Source organism: Carassius auratus, chromosome 28, assembly GCF_003368295.1.
Source record: "Carassius auratus strain Wakin chromosome 28, ASM336829v1, whole genome shotgun sequence".
Classification (NCBI taxonomy): Eukaryota; Metazoa; Chordata; class Actinopteri; order Cypriniformes; family Cyprinidae; genus Carassius; species Carassius auratus.
The window spans coordinates 14134633-14156121 of record NC_039270.1 but is presented as its reverse complement, the minus strand read 5'-3'; the positions used below and the strand labels follow the sequence as shown (position 1 = coordinate 14156121).

General features: G+C 38.4%; 1 protein-coding gene across 6 annotated transcripts in view; it reads left to right on the top strand.

Moving 5' to 3' along the window:
• LOC113046907 (voltage-dependent L-type calcium channel subunit beta-1-like) overlaps positions 1–21489 on the top strand; it is a 33929-nt gene that overhangs the window by 2020 nt on the left and 10420 nt on the right. For 3 of the 6 annotated variants that reach the window (XM_026208031.1, XM_026208032.1, XM_026208036.1), the window contains exons 2-7: positions 4847–4933; positions 16290–16409; positions 16788–16910; positions 17110–17246; positions 17685–17752; positions 19161–19303. In XM_026208031.1, coding sequence (XP_026063816.1) covers positions 4847–4933; positions 16290–16409; positions 16788–16910; positions 17110–17246; positions 17685–17752; positions 19161–19303 — 678 coding nt within the window. Of the gene's footprint in view, positions 1–4846; positions 4934–10211; positions 10467–16289; positions 16410–16787; positions 16911–17109; positions 17247–17684; positions 17753–19160; positions 19304–21162; positions 21192–21489 lie in introns of those variants that run through there. The other 3 variants (XM_026208034.1, XM_026208033.1, XM_026208035.1) reach the window with 2 other exon arrangements.

The window sequence follows — 21489 nt, the reverse complement described above, 5'->3', positions numbered from 1 at the left end:
ATTGATATAATTATAGCCATACATGGTCAATTAAGGACACTGTGTTTAAACTTCTCTTCTCTTCTCTTCTCTTCTCTTCTCTTCTCTTCTCTTCTCTTCTCTTCTCTTCTCTTCTCTTCATGTGATGAACTAGTGGTGACACTGTTAAACTCTAAAATCCTTCCCCCTGCACCATGGCACAGCTTTTCCTCCTTAATTACATAATTAGCCTCAGAGGTTGTTTGTCAACAGGAAATCTCTCATCACCATAGCAATACATCCCTCCTCCCTCCCATGACATTTTGCTGGCCTTTTTCAGATCTGGTTTTGCAGTATATGAGCATCTCCAGCCTCTCACAAACCTTCCAGAATCAACAATTTGTGGTGTTTAAAGATGGTTGTTAGATTAAAACATTTAGGCCACGTTCACACAGCAGCAGAATATGGTTGTCAGTCCTGTATTTGAGTCCTTAAAAGAATACTCCACCCCAAAATGAACATTTTGTCATTAATCACTTACCCCCATGTCGTTCAGAACAGAATTTAAGATATTTGGGATGAAAACCGGGAGGCTTGTGAGTGTCCCATAGACTGCCAAGTCGATAACACTGTCAAGGTACAGAAAAGTATGGAAGACATCGTCAGATTAGTCCATCTGCAGTCAGTGTTTCAACTGTGAAGCGACGACAATACTTTTTGTACACAAATAAAACTAAAATTACTACTTTATTCAACAATTTGTTTTTGTCTCTGCATATCTCTGTAGCGCCATTTTGGAGAAAATGTGGTGAACGCAAGGCAGCATACACTCTTCTGTGTCAGCATCGCTACAAGGATGTGCTGTTTTCTTTTATAAAGTGTAAATACACATAGAAAATGTATCCTTGTGTCGAGGCTGACACAAAAGAGCATAAGCTGTCTACGTTCAGCTCATATTCTCCTAATTGGCATTATGCTGATGTGGAGAGAGACAGAGGAGACAAATTGTTGAATAAAGTTGCTATTTTTGTTTTCTTCGAGTACAAAAAGTATTGTCGGCGTTTCATAACGTAGCAGTTGAACCACTGATAGAAGATGGATTATTCTGACGATGTTTTTCATACTTTTCTGGACCTTGACTGAGTATTTTACTTGGCAGTCTATGAGACGGTCACAAGCAGGGCCGTTCACAGGGGAGTGGCCCAATGGCTAGAGCCACTGCCCATTTGCCCTCATCGGCTGAGTTGCCCCTCTCACCAATCCCCCCATCACTCCAGCTCAAAGCTTTCTGTTCCCACTTCATGTTTTCCCGCCTGCTCTGCAGAATTTCTCATGATCTGTGTGCGTGCTGCTCTCTGGAGTGCAGACCACAATTCCCAATTGCAGTTACATTAAAAGGTAGATGCATTACCATCCACATTACAGTCAGCGGATGATTTGCTGAATTAGTCATTTGTTAGTTTGTTTTTGTATTTCTTTCGGTAATGATTTTTCTTGGTCTTTAAAAGTGATAACAACAAAATATCCACAGTCTTAGAATTAGAATCTCCAATCAAATTATTATACCCGATCAGATCATATATACAGTACAGACCAAAAGTTTGGACACACCTTCTCATTCAAAGAATTTTATTTATTTTCGTGACTATGAAAATTGTAGATTCACACTTAAGGCATCAAAACTATGAATTAACACATGTGGAATTATATACATAACAAAAAAGTGTGAAACAACTGAAAATATGTCATATTGTAGGTTCTTCAAAGTAGCCACCTTTTGCTTTGATTACTTCAAGAGGTAGTCACCTGAAATGGTCTTCCAACAGTCTTGAAGGAGTTCCCCGAGAGATGCTTAGCATTTGTTGGCCCTTTTGCCTTCTGTCTGCGGTCCGGCTCACCCCTAAACCATCTCGATTGGGTTCAGGACCGGTGACTGTGGAGGCCAGGTCATCTGACGCAGCACCCCATCACTCTCTTTCTTAGTCAAATAGCCCTTGATGCCTTCAGTGTGACTCTACAATATTCATAGTCATGAAAATAAAGAAAACTCTTTGAATGAGAAGGTGTGTCCAAACTTTTGGTCTGTACTGTACATAACAAAAAATTAGCTGTTGTTTGTAGGGTTAGACAAAAAAAAGGCCTTCGCAAAAAAAAGAAGACAAAAGAGCAAAGGGAGGCTACTAAAGGCAGGTCAACATCTGGCCGGCGCTTCAGAGCCGCAAATACCAGAACAGTCAGGCACAAGAACAGTTTCTTCCCCCAGGCAATCTAAGTCATGAACAGTTAAATGTTCCCCACTTATGCAATAAAAACGTGCAATATCCTTATATTTATTTGCTACCCCTCCATCCTAGTACATCCCTGCATCTTACTCAATCCTATTCCATTATCATTTATAGCACAATTGTTTATACACTTATTTATTAGCCAAAAAAAAAAAAAATTGCATTTGTTTTGTCTCTGTGTTGTTGTCAATGTTTACTGGAAGCTTATGTCACTAAAACAAATTCCTTGTATGCGCAAGCATACTTGGCAATAAAGCTCTTTCTGATTCTGATAATCACTTGATACTAGTAATCTATAACACATCATATTTTATTAAAATCATATTAATAGTAGGCTTTTAAATAGTTACAAAAATCTTTATCTTCTGAAGGCTACACAATCATTGGGGAGACTGCTGACTTGACAGTTGTCTAAAAGACGACCATTGACACCTTGCACAATGAGGGCAAGACACAAAAGGTCATTGCAAAAGAGGCTGGCTGTTCACAGAGTTCTGTGTCCAAGCACATTAATAGAGAGGTGAAGGGAAGGAAAAGATGTGGTGGAAAAAAAAGTGTTCAAGTAATAGGGATAACCGCACCATGGAGAGGATTGTGGAACAAAATCCATTCAACAATGTGGGGGAGATACACAAAGAGTGGACTGCAGCTGGAGTCAGTGCTTCAAGAACCACTACGAGAGAACCATTAAAAGAGTTGCGCGATAACGTGCGTCATCACTGCGACATGGGATTAGATCTGGCTTTTGTTCACACAGTGTTCGTTTACGGGACTGAACCCAGCAATGTTACTAGGTCCCCGACCCGGGATCAGTCTCCGGGAATCAATTCCGGGACGTGTTTGCTTTCACACAGAAGGCGACCCGGCAATGTTCCGGCAATTTTCCGGGTTCAGACATGCAGTGTGAAAGGGGCTTAACTTTATGGAGATTCAGATTTCATTTTTCCAACAGGACTTGGCACCTGCACACAGTGCCAAAGCTACCAGTACCTGGTTTAAGGACCATGGTATCCCTGTTCTTAATTGGCCAGTAAACTCACCTGACCTTAACCCCATAGAAAATCTACGGGGTATTGTGAAGAGGACGATGCACTATGCCAGACCCAAGAATGCAGAAGAGCTGAAGGCCACTAAAAGAGCAACCTGGTCTCTCATAACACCTGAGCAGTGCCACAGACTGATCGACTCCATGCCACGCCGCATTGCTGCAGTTATTCAGGCAAAAGGAGCCTCAACTAAGTATTGAGTACATGCTCATACTTTTCATGTTCATACTTTTCAGTTGGCCAAGATTTCTAAAAATCTTTTCTTTGTATTGGTCTTAAGTTATATTCTAATTTTCTGAGATACTGAAATAAGGTCTGTAAGACGTCTGCTAAAGATCTGGGATTCATCTGCTGTGTACTCTAAACGTCTCAGAAGCAGTTTTACATGCATCTAATAAAGGTCTAGCAGCAGCAAAATCAGTAATTTAAGGCCGCAAAAATCTGAAAAAAAGTTCAGCGAAATACTGGAGGGACTGCTTAAGGAACTAAATTGGGTTAACTGATTTTATATTAACTTTAATAATATTGAAATGCATTATCTAAGCTAAAGAAGTATTTCTTGTGTCTGGCATATACCACAGTAACTTGCAATGGCAGTGTTCACTTATGCCTTTTTTGTGACCATAATGTCTATTAGGAACCCTTTATAATGACGCAATAGCAATGCAGGCAATTCTAACCTTCTATTCAGTTTGAAATGAATGTTTTATGATTTCAATGGCACTTATAGAGACAAGACCTTGGGAGATTACCAATATTGGGAAAGATATGTTAACTGTCTGGACCCTGTATGACCCCTAGATAATAACTTTCCAAATCCATTTAGATGTGTTTAATTTTTTTCTGTTAAAGTTCTTTATCACATCCAAACCTTAACCAAGTTATTCATAGTTGATTCCCTGAAAGGTCTAAAACCCTTTCAAAACATTGATCAGTCTGTTTGCGCATCTCAACCAGCCCGACATATAGCAACACTATATGAACCAATAGTGAGAGTTTGGGGCAGGACTATCTGTTTGCCAAACGAGTGACATACAAGGTCAAACAATTTGACGACAATCATTATTTGACACACTTTGCACATCTCTCTTTAAACTAAAACTGTCTGCTGGTTGTTGTAGTAGATTACCTGATGGAAAGAGGAAGGAGTTATGGGATTCAGTTAAAGAAAAAAATGGTTCAGCCTGCATGCTTGTGTGCATTTATGTGAAGGCTGGTTTTGAACATATTACAGTATTGCATTAGGGTCTTTTAGTGCCACCAAACCCAATTACCCTTCTTCTGATCTCCATGGCAACGGAGTCTGGCACCTATGAATGCCACATAGAGGGCCCTGCTGAGGGCAGCCAGGCCATTGGCCAATTTAAAGGCCAATCAGATTACTGATTCCCAGAGAAAACTGGCGGACATGAGTAATTATGGGTAATCATATCTGGACATAGAGACAGGACCCAGAATCCATATTTTGTGCTTTTGTATGTGTGCGTGAGTGGGCATGCATACAGAGAAGCGTCCATTCTTTTCTAATTTCTAATTTCTTTCTCCCTCATGTTTCAGGGGAAGTATGCAAAGAGAAAGAGCCGTTTCAAACGTTCAGATGGCAGCACCTCCTCAGACACAACCTCTAACAGCTTCGTCCGACAGGTAAGACGCCCAAATATCTTGTCTGTCACTCTTGCATCAGTCGCAGAAGTCATTGTAAGGGATAATTCCCCTTTTTAAACCATCATCCACCATGACATTTAGTTTTCAGATTCTCAGCATCCAGTTTAAAACCATCACATGCCAGCTTCTATAGCTGCATGGACTGTAGCTCCAGTCATTTCCATACTGACCTTTCTTCTGCTGACAGCGGCCTGTAGTTTCTGCTGTTGGTCTGTGGGTGTTTGTGCACTTCTTCTCCTTTTCATTGAAACGTCTCTATTCTTCTTGTCTGCAGGATGCAGTTCAGTCAAAATTTTTGTTGTTTCATGCTATTTCAAGATTTATTTTAAAATGGAAACAAACAAATATGTTGTTGAGGGATACATAAGCGCACAGTGGGTGTGTTTGAAATAGTATACTAACATAAATATTATTTTTACACCTGAAGTTCATTTATAAAAACAGAAATTAAGTTATTTATTTATTTATAATTTAATATCTCTGTTAAATGGGATCTTCAGCAAATCTCAAAATGAATATCCATTTGTTATACTGCTTTATAATGTTATAATGTCTACATTTATGTGTAACTTTTAAAACTTGTTTGTTTGTTTTTTAATTTAGACAAAAAAACATGGAATGTTAATATGAGCCATGTATCAGTTATCGGCATGGAAATAATTAGTGGCTCATCATTTTGGTTTGAATTTTAATATCCTTGCAACCCTAAACGTAATCAGGTCCTGTAAGGCAGTAATTAATACATAGTTAGTATTAAGTTTCAAATGTGTCCTCCTCTCCTAAAGCCCTCCTAGTAGCCACTGCTGAATGACATTTGCCCATCCACAAGGGGTTTCGTGTTGGATAAAGTCATTATTTTAGTTTTAATCGCTTACAAACAGTATTCTCATCACTTCATAACATTACGGTTGAAACACTGACTGCAGATGGACTATTCTGGAAAGTGTCATTTACATGGCAGTCTATGGGACAGTCACAAGCCTCCCGGTTTTCATCCAAAATATCTTAAACTGTGTTCTGAAGACGAACTAAGCTTTTACGGGTTTGGAATGACATGGGGGTAAATGATTAATAACCAAAATGTTATTTTGGGTTGGAGTATCCCTTAAATGCTCAGAAACTTGTGTACCTTAAAAGATGAAGATATATTATGCTCCTTTAAGGACATTAGAGAATTCATGAATATTTATGATCACATAGTATGTTTCCACATGTGTCTGCCCCCTCTTTGGAAGCCGAAAGTACAAAAACCTGTGTAGGCCTTGGTCTCATACACACCCACGCAAATACACATATGAACAAATACACACACACACACACACACACACACACACACACACACACATACACGATTGTGCTCTTATACTGGCCAGGTTTCCATGGTGACAGGGCCCGAATCTCCCCGCAGCATGCTGCACAGTCGGAAGAGGAGGAGGCAAATGGATTAGTGTGCTTGTGTATATAGGTGTGTGTGTGTGTGTGTGTGTGTGTGTGTGGTGGGGGGTGTTGATTGCTGACAAAAATGTGTGATCGCAACCAGCCGGATCGTGTATAAGTCCCACTGTCAGACATACACACACACACACACACACACACACAGAGTATTGTGTTGTGAGTCAAGGGGTGTGGCTCTCAAGCCAGTGTGTATTAGGATGAGGCCCCTGCATAATTGACTCCCTTATCCCCGCGGATTCTCCTGATAGATCACTTTCTAATTTTCCCATTAGTTTGGGTGCCATTAGAGCAGACCTCCATGGTGTTGGTGCTGAGGTTGAGTGCTTCTTGGCTCTCTGAGGGCCGGCTGGTGTGTTTGATCATGGCTTCAAATGGCAGCTGCACAACAGAACATCCCCTCACATTTCCCTTTATGCCAAGGTCACACCTGATGCCACACAAAAGCCGCTATGTGCTATCTGCTTCAGTGCATATGTGTGTGCGTGTTTGCACGTGTTTGAGCGAGTTGTTTACTGTGTTTGTTTGTCGGGGTTATATCTGTTTTGTCTGGAGTAGCACTTTTATATTTATCTCTATGGTTTTATTGCTGCATAAACTCAAGTGTGGACAAATGTAAATGCATTGCATGCAGGAAGTATATGAAAGAGGATAAGGAAGATTTCGAGCATGTTTTTATGTCTTCAGTCAGGTTTAAAGAGGATGGATTATGAATTTTCCCAATGTTCATTTATTAAAGTCGGCATGAAATGGAAGAAGCGACTGTCTTTTTTTTCTCTACTGTGACATCTATCTGAGTGAAACAACATTTGAAATGTGAGGGCGGGACTTGATCCTTCGGAAATTGATTGGATCATGGTTGTTGGGGCATTGCTAACAAAATGGAGGCAGATCTGAATGCCAGTTTGCACTTAGCTGTGGGGGGATTTCTCTCCACTGGTTTTTGTTGTGGTAATATCCTAATATCCTTTCAACTATTAAGGCTAGTGTACTCCGCCATGGCATGAGTCAGCACTGGTCAATGCATTGAATTCTATAAACCGAAGCATCAGCTTCAGTTTTCCCCCAGTGTTTAGCCCTCACATCACTAGTTCCTCCCTTGAAAATTAAACTATCTGTTTTCGCAACTGCACTGTTGACGGTATAGTTCGCCAAAAATGTATGATTTGGAAAAAAAGTCTTACCCTCAGGCCATCAAAGATGTAGATGAGTTTGTTTCTTTCTCAGGACCGATTTGGAGAAATTTAGCATTACGTCACTTGCTCCCCAGTGGACCCTCTGCAGTGAATGGGTGCCATCAGAATGAGAGTGCAGACAGCTGATAAAAACATCACAATAATCCACAACACTCCTGGGCATCAATTAACATGTTGAACTGTAAGTTTTATGTGAACTATTCCTTTAAATGGGTCATGAACTGCCTTTGTTTTTTTATTTTGTACTGTTCTCTGAGGTCCACTAATAATGTTATCAAGATATTTACATCCAAAACATAACTGAGAGATTATAGACTATTTTCTGTCCTGTTTTAACCCCCCCCCCCCAACCCCCCCCCCCCATGTGAACGCTGATTTGAATAGGCGTGGCGGATTGTAGACGCCCTCTGCTATGATTGGCTAATAGCTGTGTGTTTGACAGCCTACATTCCTCATAGACACACACTGCTGTGATTTAGGTCAAAACCACATAAATACTCAGTACATATCAAGCAATATGTAAGAAGAGACAAAGCAATAGTGATCACCTAATGAAAACAGTTACTCAAACTTGCCGTCGGATCCAGTATAGTCAGTACAGCATCATCTTTCAATTTAGATCTTTTTGCAAATCTTTTGTGGAATTGTGCCTTGTCTGTAAACTAAATCTGTGGTAAAATGAAGTGAACAAAGGCCCAAGTTCTTACTGATGCGGTCTGGCACTTCATCAGTTCATCAAATGAAGTTCATCGTTTGGTTTCTGCACAGACCTGCTGTTGCCGTTCTTGTCATTAACACCATATGCTTAAATCAGTGGGCGGGGCTAAAGCAGTGATGTAGAAGCAGGTGTTGATCTTCCTCTGCAGAGGCTGTGTTTAACCACACTATTACATCATAGATTAGAACATTCCACAAGCTGTCGTTTTGGCGGATTGGCTTCAGTATACGCTGTTTTTTAGACTAACTACAAAGTTTTGAGGTCTGAAACTTACGGGATGTTTTATAACACAATGACCTCTCATATGTTTAGATTTCTTAGTTATTGACCCCTTTAAGAAATATCATGCCCCTTTAAAAGTAAAATAAATAAATAAATCTCTGTTCTCTTTGAGCCATAAAGGCGAGAGAACTTAACAGAGATGGTGAGAGGTGACAGTCAGAGTGGTCCAGAGGTTTAGGACCGGCTGTTCCTGCGGGTCAAAGGTCGCCCTCTAGTGGTTCTGACAAACACATGCCACTTCAGGATGTCCGTATATATTCACCAGTGTCTGGGACTCTTATAGTCAAAATGTATGTTGTATCTCATTTCTTTATTGCTTTATTAGTTTTCTTTGTACTTTATTTATTGGTGCTTACATTTGCATTGCTTCATTGAGCAGATATCTGAAGTGACCTCTTTGTTCACCTGACAAGCACTAAATCTATTTTAGAAGACAGTGGTCAACTAATATGGATTTTTATTTTTTTTTTGCAGAAAATGTAGGTATGTGATGTTCACTAAAGGTAATGCCTGATTTTAACCATGCCTCAAACATGCATGTAAGAAAATATGGAAGACTAAGAATTGTTCATTGTTTGACTACAATAAATATTTTCCAGCAACTGCATTTGCAGGAAACATTGATACTACTAATTAATGTTTATTAAACAGTAAATCAGCGTATTGGAATGAATTCTGAAGAATCGTGTGACACTGAAGACTGGAGTAATGTATTACAGGAATAAATGACATTTCAAAATATATTTTAAAAACTTATTTTAGATTGTACTAATATTACACAATATAACTGTTTTTACAGTATTAAAAAAAATAAACATTCAGCCTTTTTGAGCAGAACAAGTGTATTTCAAAGACATTAAAGACCCCAATCTTTTGCACAGTAGTGTTGTAATACAGTTTAATTATAGCAGTTGAGATCTACACATATATAGTGGAAATAAATATGAATTGATTTCAGTGAAAATATTTGAAAACCGAAACTGTGCACTTGTTGACCTCCCTGTTGGTATACTTTGGAAATATCACAAGGAAGAACAATCACTTCTGCAGGCGCTCTTAATGGCCAATAATGTGAAAGTGTTCGAATACTATCAGCCTGACCAATATATATCAGTTTATCACTATTAACAAGGTCACACGCAGGTGATTTTGAACTAAATGAAGCTGTTCCACTTGTGTGAGTCAAACTCAGGTGGAGTGACTGACTACACGGATGTGTGGGATCCACCGGTAACAGACACAATGAGTCAAGTGGCCTCGTGTCAGAGAGGGGATCGTTCAAAAGGGTCTCTCACTACCTCCTCCTGCTCTTTCTTTCTTTCTTTCTTTCTTTTCTGTCTCTGACTTCGGTCTCCCACTTTTTCTGGCACTCGCCCCTCTATACCAGAGCTAAACACGATAGAGGCTGAGAGAGAGAGAGATCTGCCACTGCCTGTCACAGCTAAATTTAACCCCTCAGTCTGCAAATGTAGCACAAGTCCTGCAATTTGACGCCCCCCATCGTCCCCCCCACCCCACCAATTCTCTCACTCGCTCTCTCTTTACCCCCTTCAACTTAGAATCCGAGTGCAGGTTTCAGCTGTGTGTGTGCGTGTGTGTGTGTGTGTGTGTGAGTGTCAGAATGAGCCAGGAAGGGGTGATGAGGTTAGCAGAGCAGTTGGACAATCCCTGACACACACGTATAGTCCTCTAGCTAACTTTTGCAACACACACCCATCACGGATACACACACATTAATACAAACCCTCGTGTGACACGCACACATCGTGTTCGGCGTAAACTCGGATCTTTGGGTGTGACTCTGTCACCGTGGCAAGGAGCGAATGCCATGGAGAACCACGCACGGATTCAGAGGCCCGCAATGGTAAGAAACACCCGGATACATCCATGTGAGTTTGTGTGATGGTTAATTAAGCGTATTAATGACTGCGTCCAAAAAATGCCTCGGACACATGGATCTCTTCTTAAGCCTACGCCTTATTTGCACCTTCTCTCTCTACCTCTTTCTCCTTTATTTTCTCCCTCTCTCTCTCTCTCTCTCTCTCTCTCTCTCATGCTGCCGTTTGATTCCATTTTGGGCTGGGCAGCTGCTTGGGCCTGCTGGGTTTAAATTAGACCTCCAGCACTGCTCAGGGACCTTGCGGTGCTGGCTGCCCTGTCACAGGGCCCTTTGCCGGGGTTTCTGTGTGATCGTGACACCCACGGAGTGTGATTATTTAACCAAATTATATGTACCAACTAACGGATTTATTCATAAAGTTGTTACGGAACTGCATCAGATGTGATTTAATTATGTTTCTTCGTTACGTTCTTAAATTATAAACTTTTAAAGAGGTAGAACAAAAAATAAGGGTGAAAAAGCTATTTTCACAGGTGATTTTTCATGCCAGATTAGCCATTCTTAAGTGTCTTGAGCTTTAAAATGCTGTGGTGTAATATTTAAGAGCAGGTGAACTGCTGAGGGAAAGCTTAGCTCTGTATTTGGTAAAAAATCAGTTATGATGACTGGTTGACTGAATCGTATGTGGCACTGTAAACTGTAAAATTGTATGGTTCGGTTGAATTTGAAGGCTGCTGACTGGCATCTTTTACAGTTAGAAATATGAAGAAAATGTTGTATTTTGTGTCATCAACAGGTTTAGTCTCACTGTGTTTTCACAGCAGGGTGTTTGGCTTGTCAGATTTATAGCTGTAAGATATACAGTACGTCTCTAAATGTGATCTGGCATTAAATGTGTCTTTTTAAGTTTGATGGTCAGATCCTGTGGCATAGTAAAGCTGTGATTTATTGCTTAAGTGGCTTGAAGATGTGTGAGTGTCTAGGATCAGATTGATGCAGATTGTGAAGATGGAATCAGATGCAAACAGAATTCAGGGTTTGTTCAGAAGCATATCTTAATCTTTGCTGCAGGGTTCAATTCATTCATACATGAACATTGTCTGTTTGTGTGCATGTGTTTACCATTATTTGTCATGCTGTGACTGTTCACTTAATACCCTTAACAATTCAGCTGTCCTAAGGACAAATAATGCATAATCTGATCCATGTAGTGCTTTGGGAACAAATGAATTCAGAAGCTTATGGCTTTGTTGCACATTGCCAGAAGCCACATGCATTTGTGACTCTCTCACGTTATACTCACTGGACTCTGTAGACAGTAAAAGTACGTAAACAGATCCACATGTTATTTAAAATGTAAAAAATCACTGAAAGAATCAGTATGTTGTATGTTCCTCAGTTTGTTTCTTTTATCAAAGAGACAGTGCATGTTTTAAACAATCTGATGCTTATGAACCCCCAGATATTAATACACTTGCCCCCTTTCTGAATTGTAAAAGGCAGCCATATAGTTGTATGTGTAAAGACCCTATTTTTTATGTGAACATAAATATAACTCAAAAAATATTTAGCTCACCAAAATGATAACTGTAAACCTTTAGAGAAACATAAAGCTATGACTGTCAATAGATTAAAATTGTGCTTAATCTGTGATTTTAGTCTTTTGATGGTTATTTAGAAAGCAGAATAAACCATAATATTGTTTTTAACCTGACTTATTGTTGTGTTACATTAACTTTAACAAAAATAGAATTCATTGTGTTTGTATAGTGCTTTCCTTGACACTTTGCTTTGCAAATTACTTTACACATTTTTGAAGGAGGAAATCTCCTCAACCACCACGAGTGTGAAACGTCCACCTGGATGTGTAAAATCAAAATATTATAACTAAAATATTATTTGTAAAATAACTTGCACTGTATTTTTGGTCACACTTTATTTTGAGGTCCAATTCTCACCATTATCAAACCATTAATTAAGAGTTTTGGTACAGTAAACTAATACGCTGCTTATTAATAGTTAGTAAGGTAGTTATTAAGTTTAGGTATTAGATTAGGGATGTTTGATATAATCATGCAGAATATTTGCTTTAAGAACTAATAAACAGCCAAGATGTTAATAATAGGCTTGCAAATAAACAACTAGTTAATATTTAGAATTGGTCCATTTACTAAAATGTTACAGTACTACAAAAGGTGAAAAATGAAGCGTATATATTGTTTAATATGGCTGTAATGTGTCTTGAATGTTCCTGTAAACTTCCATTATGTAACCATGAGTTTTTTTTTTTTAACTAAGAAGTTATTTTATGTAGTAATTTCTGCATTTTAGAGCTTAACATATACTAAACACAAAACATTCCTTTAAACCGAAATCATATCTTCTAAAAACCGGAGAAAGGAATTGCACGTTGAAAACCATCAGAATAATCTGCCAGTCATTTGTTGTTGATTTCATACAGAGAGGCGTAGTTGTTACAGTTGACCAGCCCACAATGTGTGTGTGGGAGACTTTTTTTTTTTTTTTTCAGATCTAGTACTAATCCTTCCTCTCCACCTCTCCCACACAGTCCTTTTCATTTCTCGCTATCTTCTCCCTCGATCAGCCGTCATCTTCTGGCATGTCTTTTGTTTCTTTCCTCGCTCCTCGTTCCTGTCTTGTCGCCGCTTGACTAGCGCGAGTCTGACAGTGTTATTGATGTATAGTGTTCGCTGCTGTTTTCTACACAGCCTGGGGAACTTTACTCGCAGGAAGACGGAAAATGTCAACTTTGTTTACGAGCTCTGCAGAGCCTATGCTAATATTATTGTTAATACGTTGCTACTACTGTGGAGCCAACTTCATAACATTTAGGCCTGTGATATTGCTGTGATGTTTTTAGAGAATGAATGTCGTAGACCTTTACTGAGGTGACCTGATACCGACCTTGAAAACTGGCAAGCACATAGGCGGCTGACAGTTACACAAAACAGGGCCGAGGTGCAAATACTAGAATTAAAATGCAGTGAGAGATTGCATGAAGCTTCTTAAAGGGATAGTTCACCCAACAATGTATATTGTGTTATAATTACTTACCCTCATGTCATGCCAAACCCGTAAGACCTTTGTTCATCTTTGAAACACAAATTAAGATATTTCAGATGAAAGTTTTCTGAACATGTATAGACAGAAATGCAACTGACAAGTTCAAGGCCCCAGAAAGGTCATCATTAAAATAATCCATATGACATCAGTGGTTCAACCTTAATTTAATGAAGCTACAAGAATAATTTTTGTATCTACTATCCCTTCAAGTGCACAAAAATGAGCAAATGAATGAAATCTGGGGTTAATTCAGTTCCCCATAGTCAGCAGAAGTGAGGAAAAAAAGCCATGCGAGGGACGTTTTATTACAGATGCATGCATTCTGTTTCCCGTCTTCTGAATAGTTGAAAACAAACACCTGAACTAACCCTTTAATTTCGAAAATAAATTAAGTTTTTTTTTTCGTTACTTTTTTTGTTTCCCTGGATCTTTTCCTTTTGCTAGTTTACAGTACATTTCTCAGCACTGTGTTGGAAAGGTCTTTTCTGCTGATTTTAATAACATAACTTTCTAACTGTTGTGTGATGAATTTCCTCTTTATGTAATCACAATACAGGTTTATCTTCTTAAATGATTTGCTTTTTACATTTAGTTAATTAATTGCTGCTTCAGTCAGTGATACTGTATTGTCCTCAGCTTTCATGGTCTGAGGGAAATGGTTTTATTTGAAATTTGAATAGTCTGTCTGCTAGAGGAAAATGTCATTTGGAACATTTTTGCCCTGTGAAGTCAGTTTTTTTTTTTTTTTTTTTTTTTTTTTTTAGCTGAAACCGTGAAATACTTAACCATATTCTGGAGACAAATAAGTAATAAGGGTTAGGATATTGTATTTAAAACTTAGATGTTTATTAAAACAATAGACATCTATGTAATTGTGAATTTACCCTTGGAAATATCTCAGTAAACATTTGTGTGCGTTAGGTTCCCTACATATTTAGCATCAAATTTCCAGACAAGGATTGTAAAACCTGAAATCACTTACATAGTGGGACCAGTCAACATGTCCAATGTGGTTTTACTTTATAAGCATCCAGAAGATGATCACTCAGAACAGGTTCAGTTTAGGGTTTGAAGCTAGAAATATCATTCGGTCAGTATAGATGTCAGTGGAAAATCCCTACAAGGATATAAAAACGTGTCTGTGTGATTCGTTTCTGCCAGGATTTGGATATAGCCCACTTTATGGCCGCTGTACCATCAATTACAAATATAACATCTCTGCTGTAACCGTGATAGTCTAGCAGGCAAAGTGTGTGTGTGTGCAGTCTGTTGCTGCCTAGCAAAGCCGTTGATATTTAGCGTGTGCGCTGGGTTCCTGTGACCCTCTGTTTCACAATGAATAATTTAACATCATTGCATATGGCATATGTCAGCCTGACACATTCTCATTTCTATTTAAAACGCACATGCACACACACACATACACACAAATATGTGACAAACCTAATGCACTCGTGTTCACACACGCAAAGCGCATCCATCCAATGAGTCATTCTTGCAGCTGTCCGCACGCCGTCCACACCTCCCACGAACGAGAGTCCGCTCAACACCTGAAACATAGACAGGGAAGCGAGAGGAAAGTATGGAAAAAAGTGATGAGAGGAGTGGGAGGCTTATATAAAGGTTCTGACACCGTACTGTACTGTGAGAGGCAATGCCAAGACGATTTGTGTATGTGTTTTTGTCTGCTTTTAGTACCTTCATGAACTTACCCAGACTCAAGCAAGGACAAATCAATACAGACATATGTGTGTTTCTTCAACTGGCTCTGGAGATTTAGCAGTGTTTATATATGCATTTGAATCATAATCTCAAATTATATATTGTGCTTGCTAGCATTTTGCATTGAAAATAATGATGATGATGAAAAAACAAATGGTCTGCACACAGGTGATACTCACATTTTTAACCACATTTTCTCATGTCATATTTCATCTAAAGATCTTTTGTCGCCTTGGTAACACTAACACTCATAACGCATTCAGTAACACTTCATTATTTGCTAATTTGTTGATCATGATGGGAGTGACACGTGTAATTGAATGTAAAAATTGGTATTATTAATTTTATATATCAGAAGTATCAAGGTTTTTTCATTTTAAATGATCTGTTTTTTTTTTTTATATTCACCAGTTTGATGGGTAAACAGTAAAATCTATAAAAACGAAAAGCTAAATGTATATATTTTTTAAAATAGCGTGAATAAATGATAAAGGCACGTTGAAACGTTTCTATGATGATTGAAATATGACCTTAATATAACAAAAATAAAATAAGAATCAACCCCTGTGACAAACAAGTTCTTGTCGTTGAGGACACACCAGTATCTTGAATGTTTGATTACATCCTTGCACATACACAAACTGTAAGAATCATGGGAAGCTCATCTCCTTTGATTCAGCTGCTCTAAACATTTGTTTCTTCCTGTTTTGCTCCTCTCATATTCTTAGAAACACTTTTCTCCTGTTTGTACTGTAACTTCTGCTCTCTTTCACTTCCTCCCACACTGTTCCTGCCCTCTCCTTCAACCAGTTCTTCATTCACAAATTGTTAGCATGTTGATGATAACTCACTGTGTGGTCATTTGAGCCGCTTCTCTTTTGGCCTGGTGGAAGAAGAGATGTAGATTTTTTTTTTTATTATTGTGGGTGATTTTAGAGAAGGAATAGGAATTGAACAAAAAGGGCTTTTTCAAACACTGTGCCAAGGGCTGTTAACAGCGATTGAGCCTCCCTCTCACTCCCCCTCTCTGTTCTCTGGCAGGGCTCAGCAGACTCCTACACCAGTCGTCCTTCAGACTCTGACGTGTCTCTGGAGGAGGACCCTGAGGCTCTCAGGAAAGAAGCCGATAGACAAGCTCTCGCCACGCTAGAGAAGGCTAAGGTCTCTTACTTTTTCCATGTTCTGTTCCAGTTTCTTTGACTTTCTCATTGGTCTGTTATTCAGAATCTGCTCCGAGTGAAGATAATAGACCTGATTGTGAAGAACATCTTTTTTTGAGAGGATTAACCCCTGAAAAACTCCTGTATGTTTAACTAGATTTACGGAAATATTAGTACTTTATAGGCAGCAAAAGTAAGTGTTCAAGTTATGTTTTGTTTCAGCACTGAATTTCGAATTCAGTATCCAGTCTTGTGATTGTCATCACTGCCAGTTGGGATTTTTAATGGCACTCTATTGATCAGTCAGTCCATCTGGAAGTTAATTGGGCATATTTAAAATTTTCCCCATTTATATCTCTCATCCCTTTTCTCTCTGAAGACCAAGCCAGTAGCGTTTGCTGTGAGGACTAACGTTGGCTATAACCCAGGCCCTAATGATGATGTACCAGTTCAGGGCATGGCCATCTCTTTCGAACCCAAAGACTTCCTGCACATCAAAGAGGTCACACAGACATATTTCCCTTGTAAAGTGTTGGTGTAATCTGATATTCAGTGTAATCAATATATAGATCTTCAGTATGATGATGTATATGTATACATATGTTAACTGGACGATAACTGGACATTTGGCTTAACATTATTCAAAAGCTATTAAGCGGAAAGTGTTCACTTGTGCATTTTCTGTGTTTTTCTGTTAACAGAAGTATAATAATGACTGGTGGATTGGGCGTTTGGTGAAGGAAGGGTGTGAGGTGGGGTTTATCCCCAGTCCAGTGAAGCTTGAGAGCACCCGTCAATTACAAGAACAGAGAATGAGACAGAACCGCCTTAGCTCCAGGTAACAGCCAATCACACGAGCCTATGTCTGCTGCATTACGCTGTTTTTGCTGTGTGAAGCACACACATACTTCACGCATTATTGTTTATATCACTCATGATTGTTGTTGAAAGAAATTGATATTTGTATTCCGCAAAGATGCATTAAATTGATTTCAAGTGACAGCAAATACATTTATGATGTTAAAAAAAAAAACGATTTCAAATAAATGCTGTTCTATTACTTAAAGAATCTTGAACAAATTGCATCACGGTTTCCATATATGTATTAATCAGCACATTAATAAATTAGGAATGCCTTGGTGAGCATTAGAGACTTCTTTCAAAAGTATGTCGACTATTTACAGAATCATTTAGCAGAAACATTTAAAAGGTGTTTAGCCAGTGGCTATATTGTTGTCTTAACTACTTTCCATTTGTCTCTCTATCTGCTTCCTAGTAAGTCTGGTGGAAGCTCTAGTCTGGATGTTGCCACTGGTGCCCGGAGGCCTACTCCACCTGGAACAGGTATGGTCTGACAGTAGTGCTGTGATGGGTTATGAAATCCCTCCGAACACACACACATTTACAGAACATAATCCCATTACTTTCACACTGGGTAATCATTGAACACAATGAGAGTTAGAGCGCCCTTTTAGGATCCCCTCTGCCATCCCTCTTATCACTCACTCTTCTAGTCCTCAAGTCTTTTCTGATGTTTTTCTTTTCTTTTTCCTTTTCTCTGTCATCATCATCTGTAATTGTAGTTCCAAATCTTTCTTACACTGAGCTACCTGTGATTTATGCGATCTGTCATGGCTGTGTCAGCTCTGAGAGTTTGATTTATTTGTAATCAAGTGAGCTCCTTGATATAATTGAGCCAAACATAATAAAAAGTACAAAACCAGTACCCAAAAATAAAACAAATATAAGTAAGTAAACATTGTACACCAGCATATAAATTTTTAAAGAAGTGAAGTGCTGCTTTTAACTTATTTAACTGGAGAATTCACCACTTCTGGGGACTTCTGGTAAAGTATAAAACTCACATATAAATAATTTTGACTGAAACTTGACACCGCAAAAAAATATCCTCCAGTAAAAGTTTGGCAGCTGTGGTTGTAAATAATTCACTAAAATATAATCATTGTATAACTTATTTAAAATCATGTAGTACATAAAATATATATTAATATATCAATGTACTAAAATGTGTGTTGTACCTTGAAATGAAAACAACCATAATAATGCAGCTGAGAAAACAGAAAGCCACATGATGAATCCGAGATCTTTTTAAGTGGCATAGCTATAGAAAGTTCACCTCTAAGACGTGTGCAGTAATGTACAGAAACAAAACTATCTTTAAAAGTATATTAAATTATATTAAATATAATCATTGTGTCACCCAGAGATGTCTTGGAAGGTTCTTTTACTATTTTCACCCTATGTTATATGATATTTCATAAAAATAAAAACATACATTTGATTTCACAGTGAAATTACATATTTACAGTTTCTCCCAGTATATAGTGAGGTAACTTACTGTAGCTGACATGTTTTTACTTTAGTTTTTTTTAGTGAATATTAGAAACATTTTACAGTGTAATGTTATTGTTTTGGAAAGTGTAAAAAGAAACAAACTAGATTTAGCATTTTCTCTTTGTATTTCTTGAAAAGGCCATTTCTTTTTTTAATTTTGCTTGTCCTTTTAAAGACACCTTCTGTGCTCTCATCACTTTCCTGACTCAGTGATGTCTGTACATCATGCTGCTGTTCTTCCTCTCTTCCTCCTCTCATTTTCTGTCCATTACCCTTGTTTTCTCTGTTCTTTCACCCTTGTTTCCTTCTCTATTTCTCTCTTCCACCCCCCCCCCCCCCATCCTCTCTTGTGCTATCCTTTCATTAAAACCCATCCACCTCCCAATTGGTCCCCTAGCTGACTTGTCCTCTGGGCTTTATGACGATTCGGATTCAGAAGTTGAGGAGGTGGAGCCTGCCAACACCCGTGACCAAAAGGGTGTGGGTGGAAGCGTCACCTCTCCTCAAGGCAACCTATCCCGCCTCCCTTTCTTTAAGAAGGTAACCCTGGTGATAACCCCAGAATGCATCAGTAGAAATCCTCCTTCAGATGTGACTAACAATCAGACTCATTCCTAACCAAGCAACTTCTGTGTCTTTGAAACATTAGGGGAGTCTTTGCTGTTTGCATTATAATTCACATCCAAGGGATGAAGTTAATGCATTATTACAAGTCCTAAGTTTCTGGGGTAAATGTGTAGCAATAACCAAAAACACATTGTATGGTGATTTTTCTTTTATGCCAAAAATTATTAGGATATTAAAGCTGCAGTAGGGAACTTTTGTAAAAAAAAATATTTTTTACATATTTATTAAACCTGTCATTATGTCCTGACAGTAGAATATGAGACAGATAATCTGTGAAAAAAATCAAGCTCCTCTGGCTCCTCCCAGTGGTCCTATTGCCATTTGCAGAAAGTCATCCGCTCCCGGTAAGAAACAACCAATCAGAGCTGCGGTCCGTAACTTTGTTTGTGTTCAAAATGTAGAAAAATGAACATAATAAGCGAGTACACCATGAATCCATTTTCCAAACCGTGTTTTTGGCTTGTCCTGAATCACTAGGGTGCACCTATAATAAGTGTTTATATTCGGACTATTTTAGATTGCTTCGGGGATACCGCGGCGGAGTAACCCAGTACCTTTGTGATTCTTCATAGACATAAACAGAGAGAAGTAGTTCCGGCTACGATGTTCTTCCGCAAGACGCAAGCAGTTCTGTTTATTAACCACTAGAGCGTCAAAAGTTACCTACCGCAGCTTTAAGTAAAGAACATGTTCCATGAAGATATTTTGTACATTTCGTACCGTAAATATATCAAAACTTAATTTTTTATTAGTAATATGCATTGCTAAGAATTCATTTGGACAAGTTTAAAGGTGATTTTCTCAGTATTCAGATATTTGTTTTCACCCTCAGATTCCAGTTTTTCAAATAGCTGTATCTCGGCCAAATATTGTCTGATCCCAATGAACCATACATCAATTGAAAGCTAATTTATTCAGCGTTTAGATTATGTATACATCTAAATTTTGGGGAAATTGACACTTAAGACTGGTTTTGTTGTCCAGGGTACATATATGAAAAACATATTTTTAAATACATTTATTTTTTATACTACAGATACAGTACATTTATATATTTATGTGCTTAATACAAATACTCTGCAATTGTACTTTTAGTACACTAAACTGCTGCACTTTAATTGTGCAGAAGTAGTGCTGAAGTCAAACTAAAGATATACTGAAGTATATTTGATTGTGCTAAAGTGGAAATATATTGCAAGTGTATTTCAGGTATACTTGAAAAATCGTGCTTTTAAACAAAAATTTAAATATTATAACTGGTGTAATACTTTTATGTTGATATTTACACAACATCACCAGTGAAGACATTTATTGACAAATAATATTGTAAATTGTGTCTTTTCACACAAAGCTATCCTTGTGCATAGTGGATAAATCATATGGGCTACTTTTACGGTCCATCAATGATGCTCTCTGTGATTTTCTCACATCCTTTTGTGTTTCATGGATGTGAGCAAGTCATACATGTTTAGAGCGACAGAATGTGCATTCTTGGGTGAATCTGGACTCACAATTCCTGTCATTTGGATTAATCCTCGTGAGAGTGTGTTCATGCTGGGAGAATTGTACTACACAACAACCTGGATGATTAATCAGGAAAGTCTATCTAATACCTAAGTGCTTCCATCTTGTCTTCATTTGGCCACCTCTGATTTGTTGATTCATTCTCTCCCAGCATCCTTAATGTTTTAACAATTTGCCACTAACAAGCTTCTGTTTGTTTGCTTGCTTGCCCTCTCTCTCTTGCTGTGTGTGTGCGTGTGGAATGACAGGTGGGCCTGCCAAACAGAAACAGAAATCGGTGAGTCATAGTAACAACAAACTTTCTTTGTGTTTCTGTCTTTGTACTTGTTATGAAGATATCTTAAGGCTATTGTCATCAGAGGAGCATGTGCATATATTTCAGAAAAGACAAATGATTTTTCTTATTTCCTGTTTTGCTTTTCTAAAGGATCAAATGTGAATTGTTGTGGCACACAGATAGGATTTCTGTACCAGTCCTGTAACAAAAAATAGTCAAGAAAGGAAAAAACTTTTAGGGTTTATTAGCTCTATAGGACACGTACATATCATTCAGATTGAATCGAGGAATGAATGAA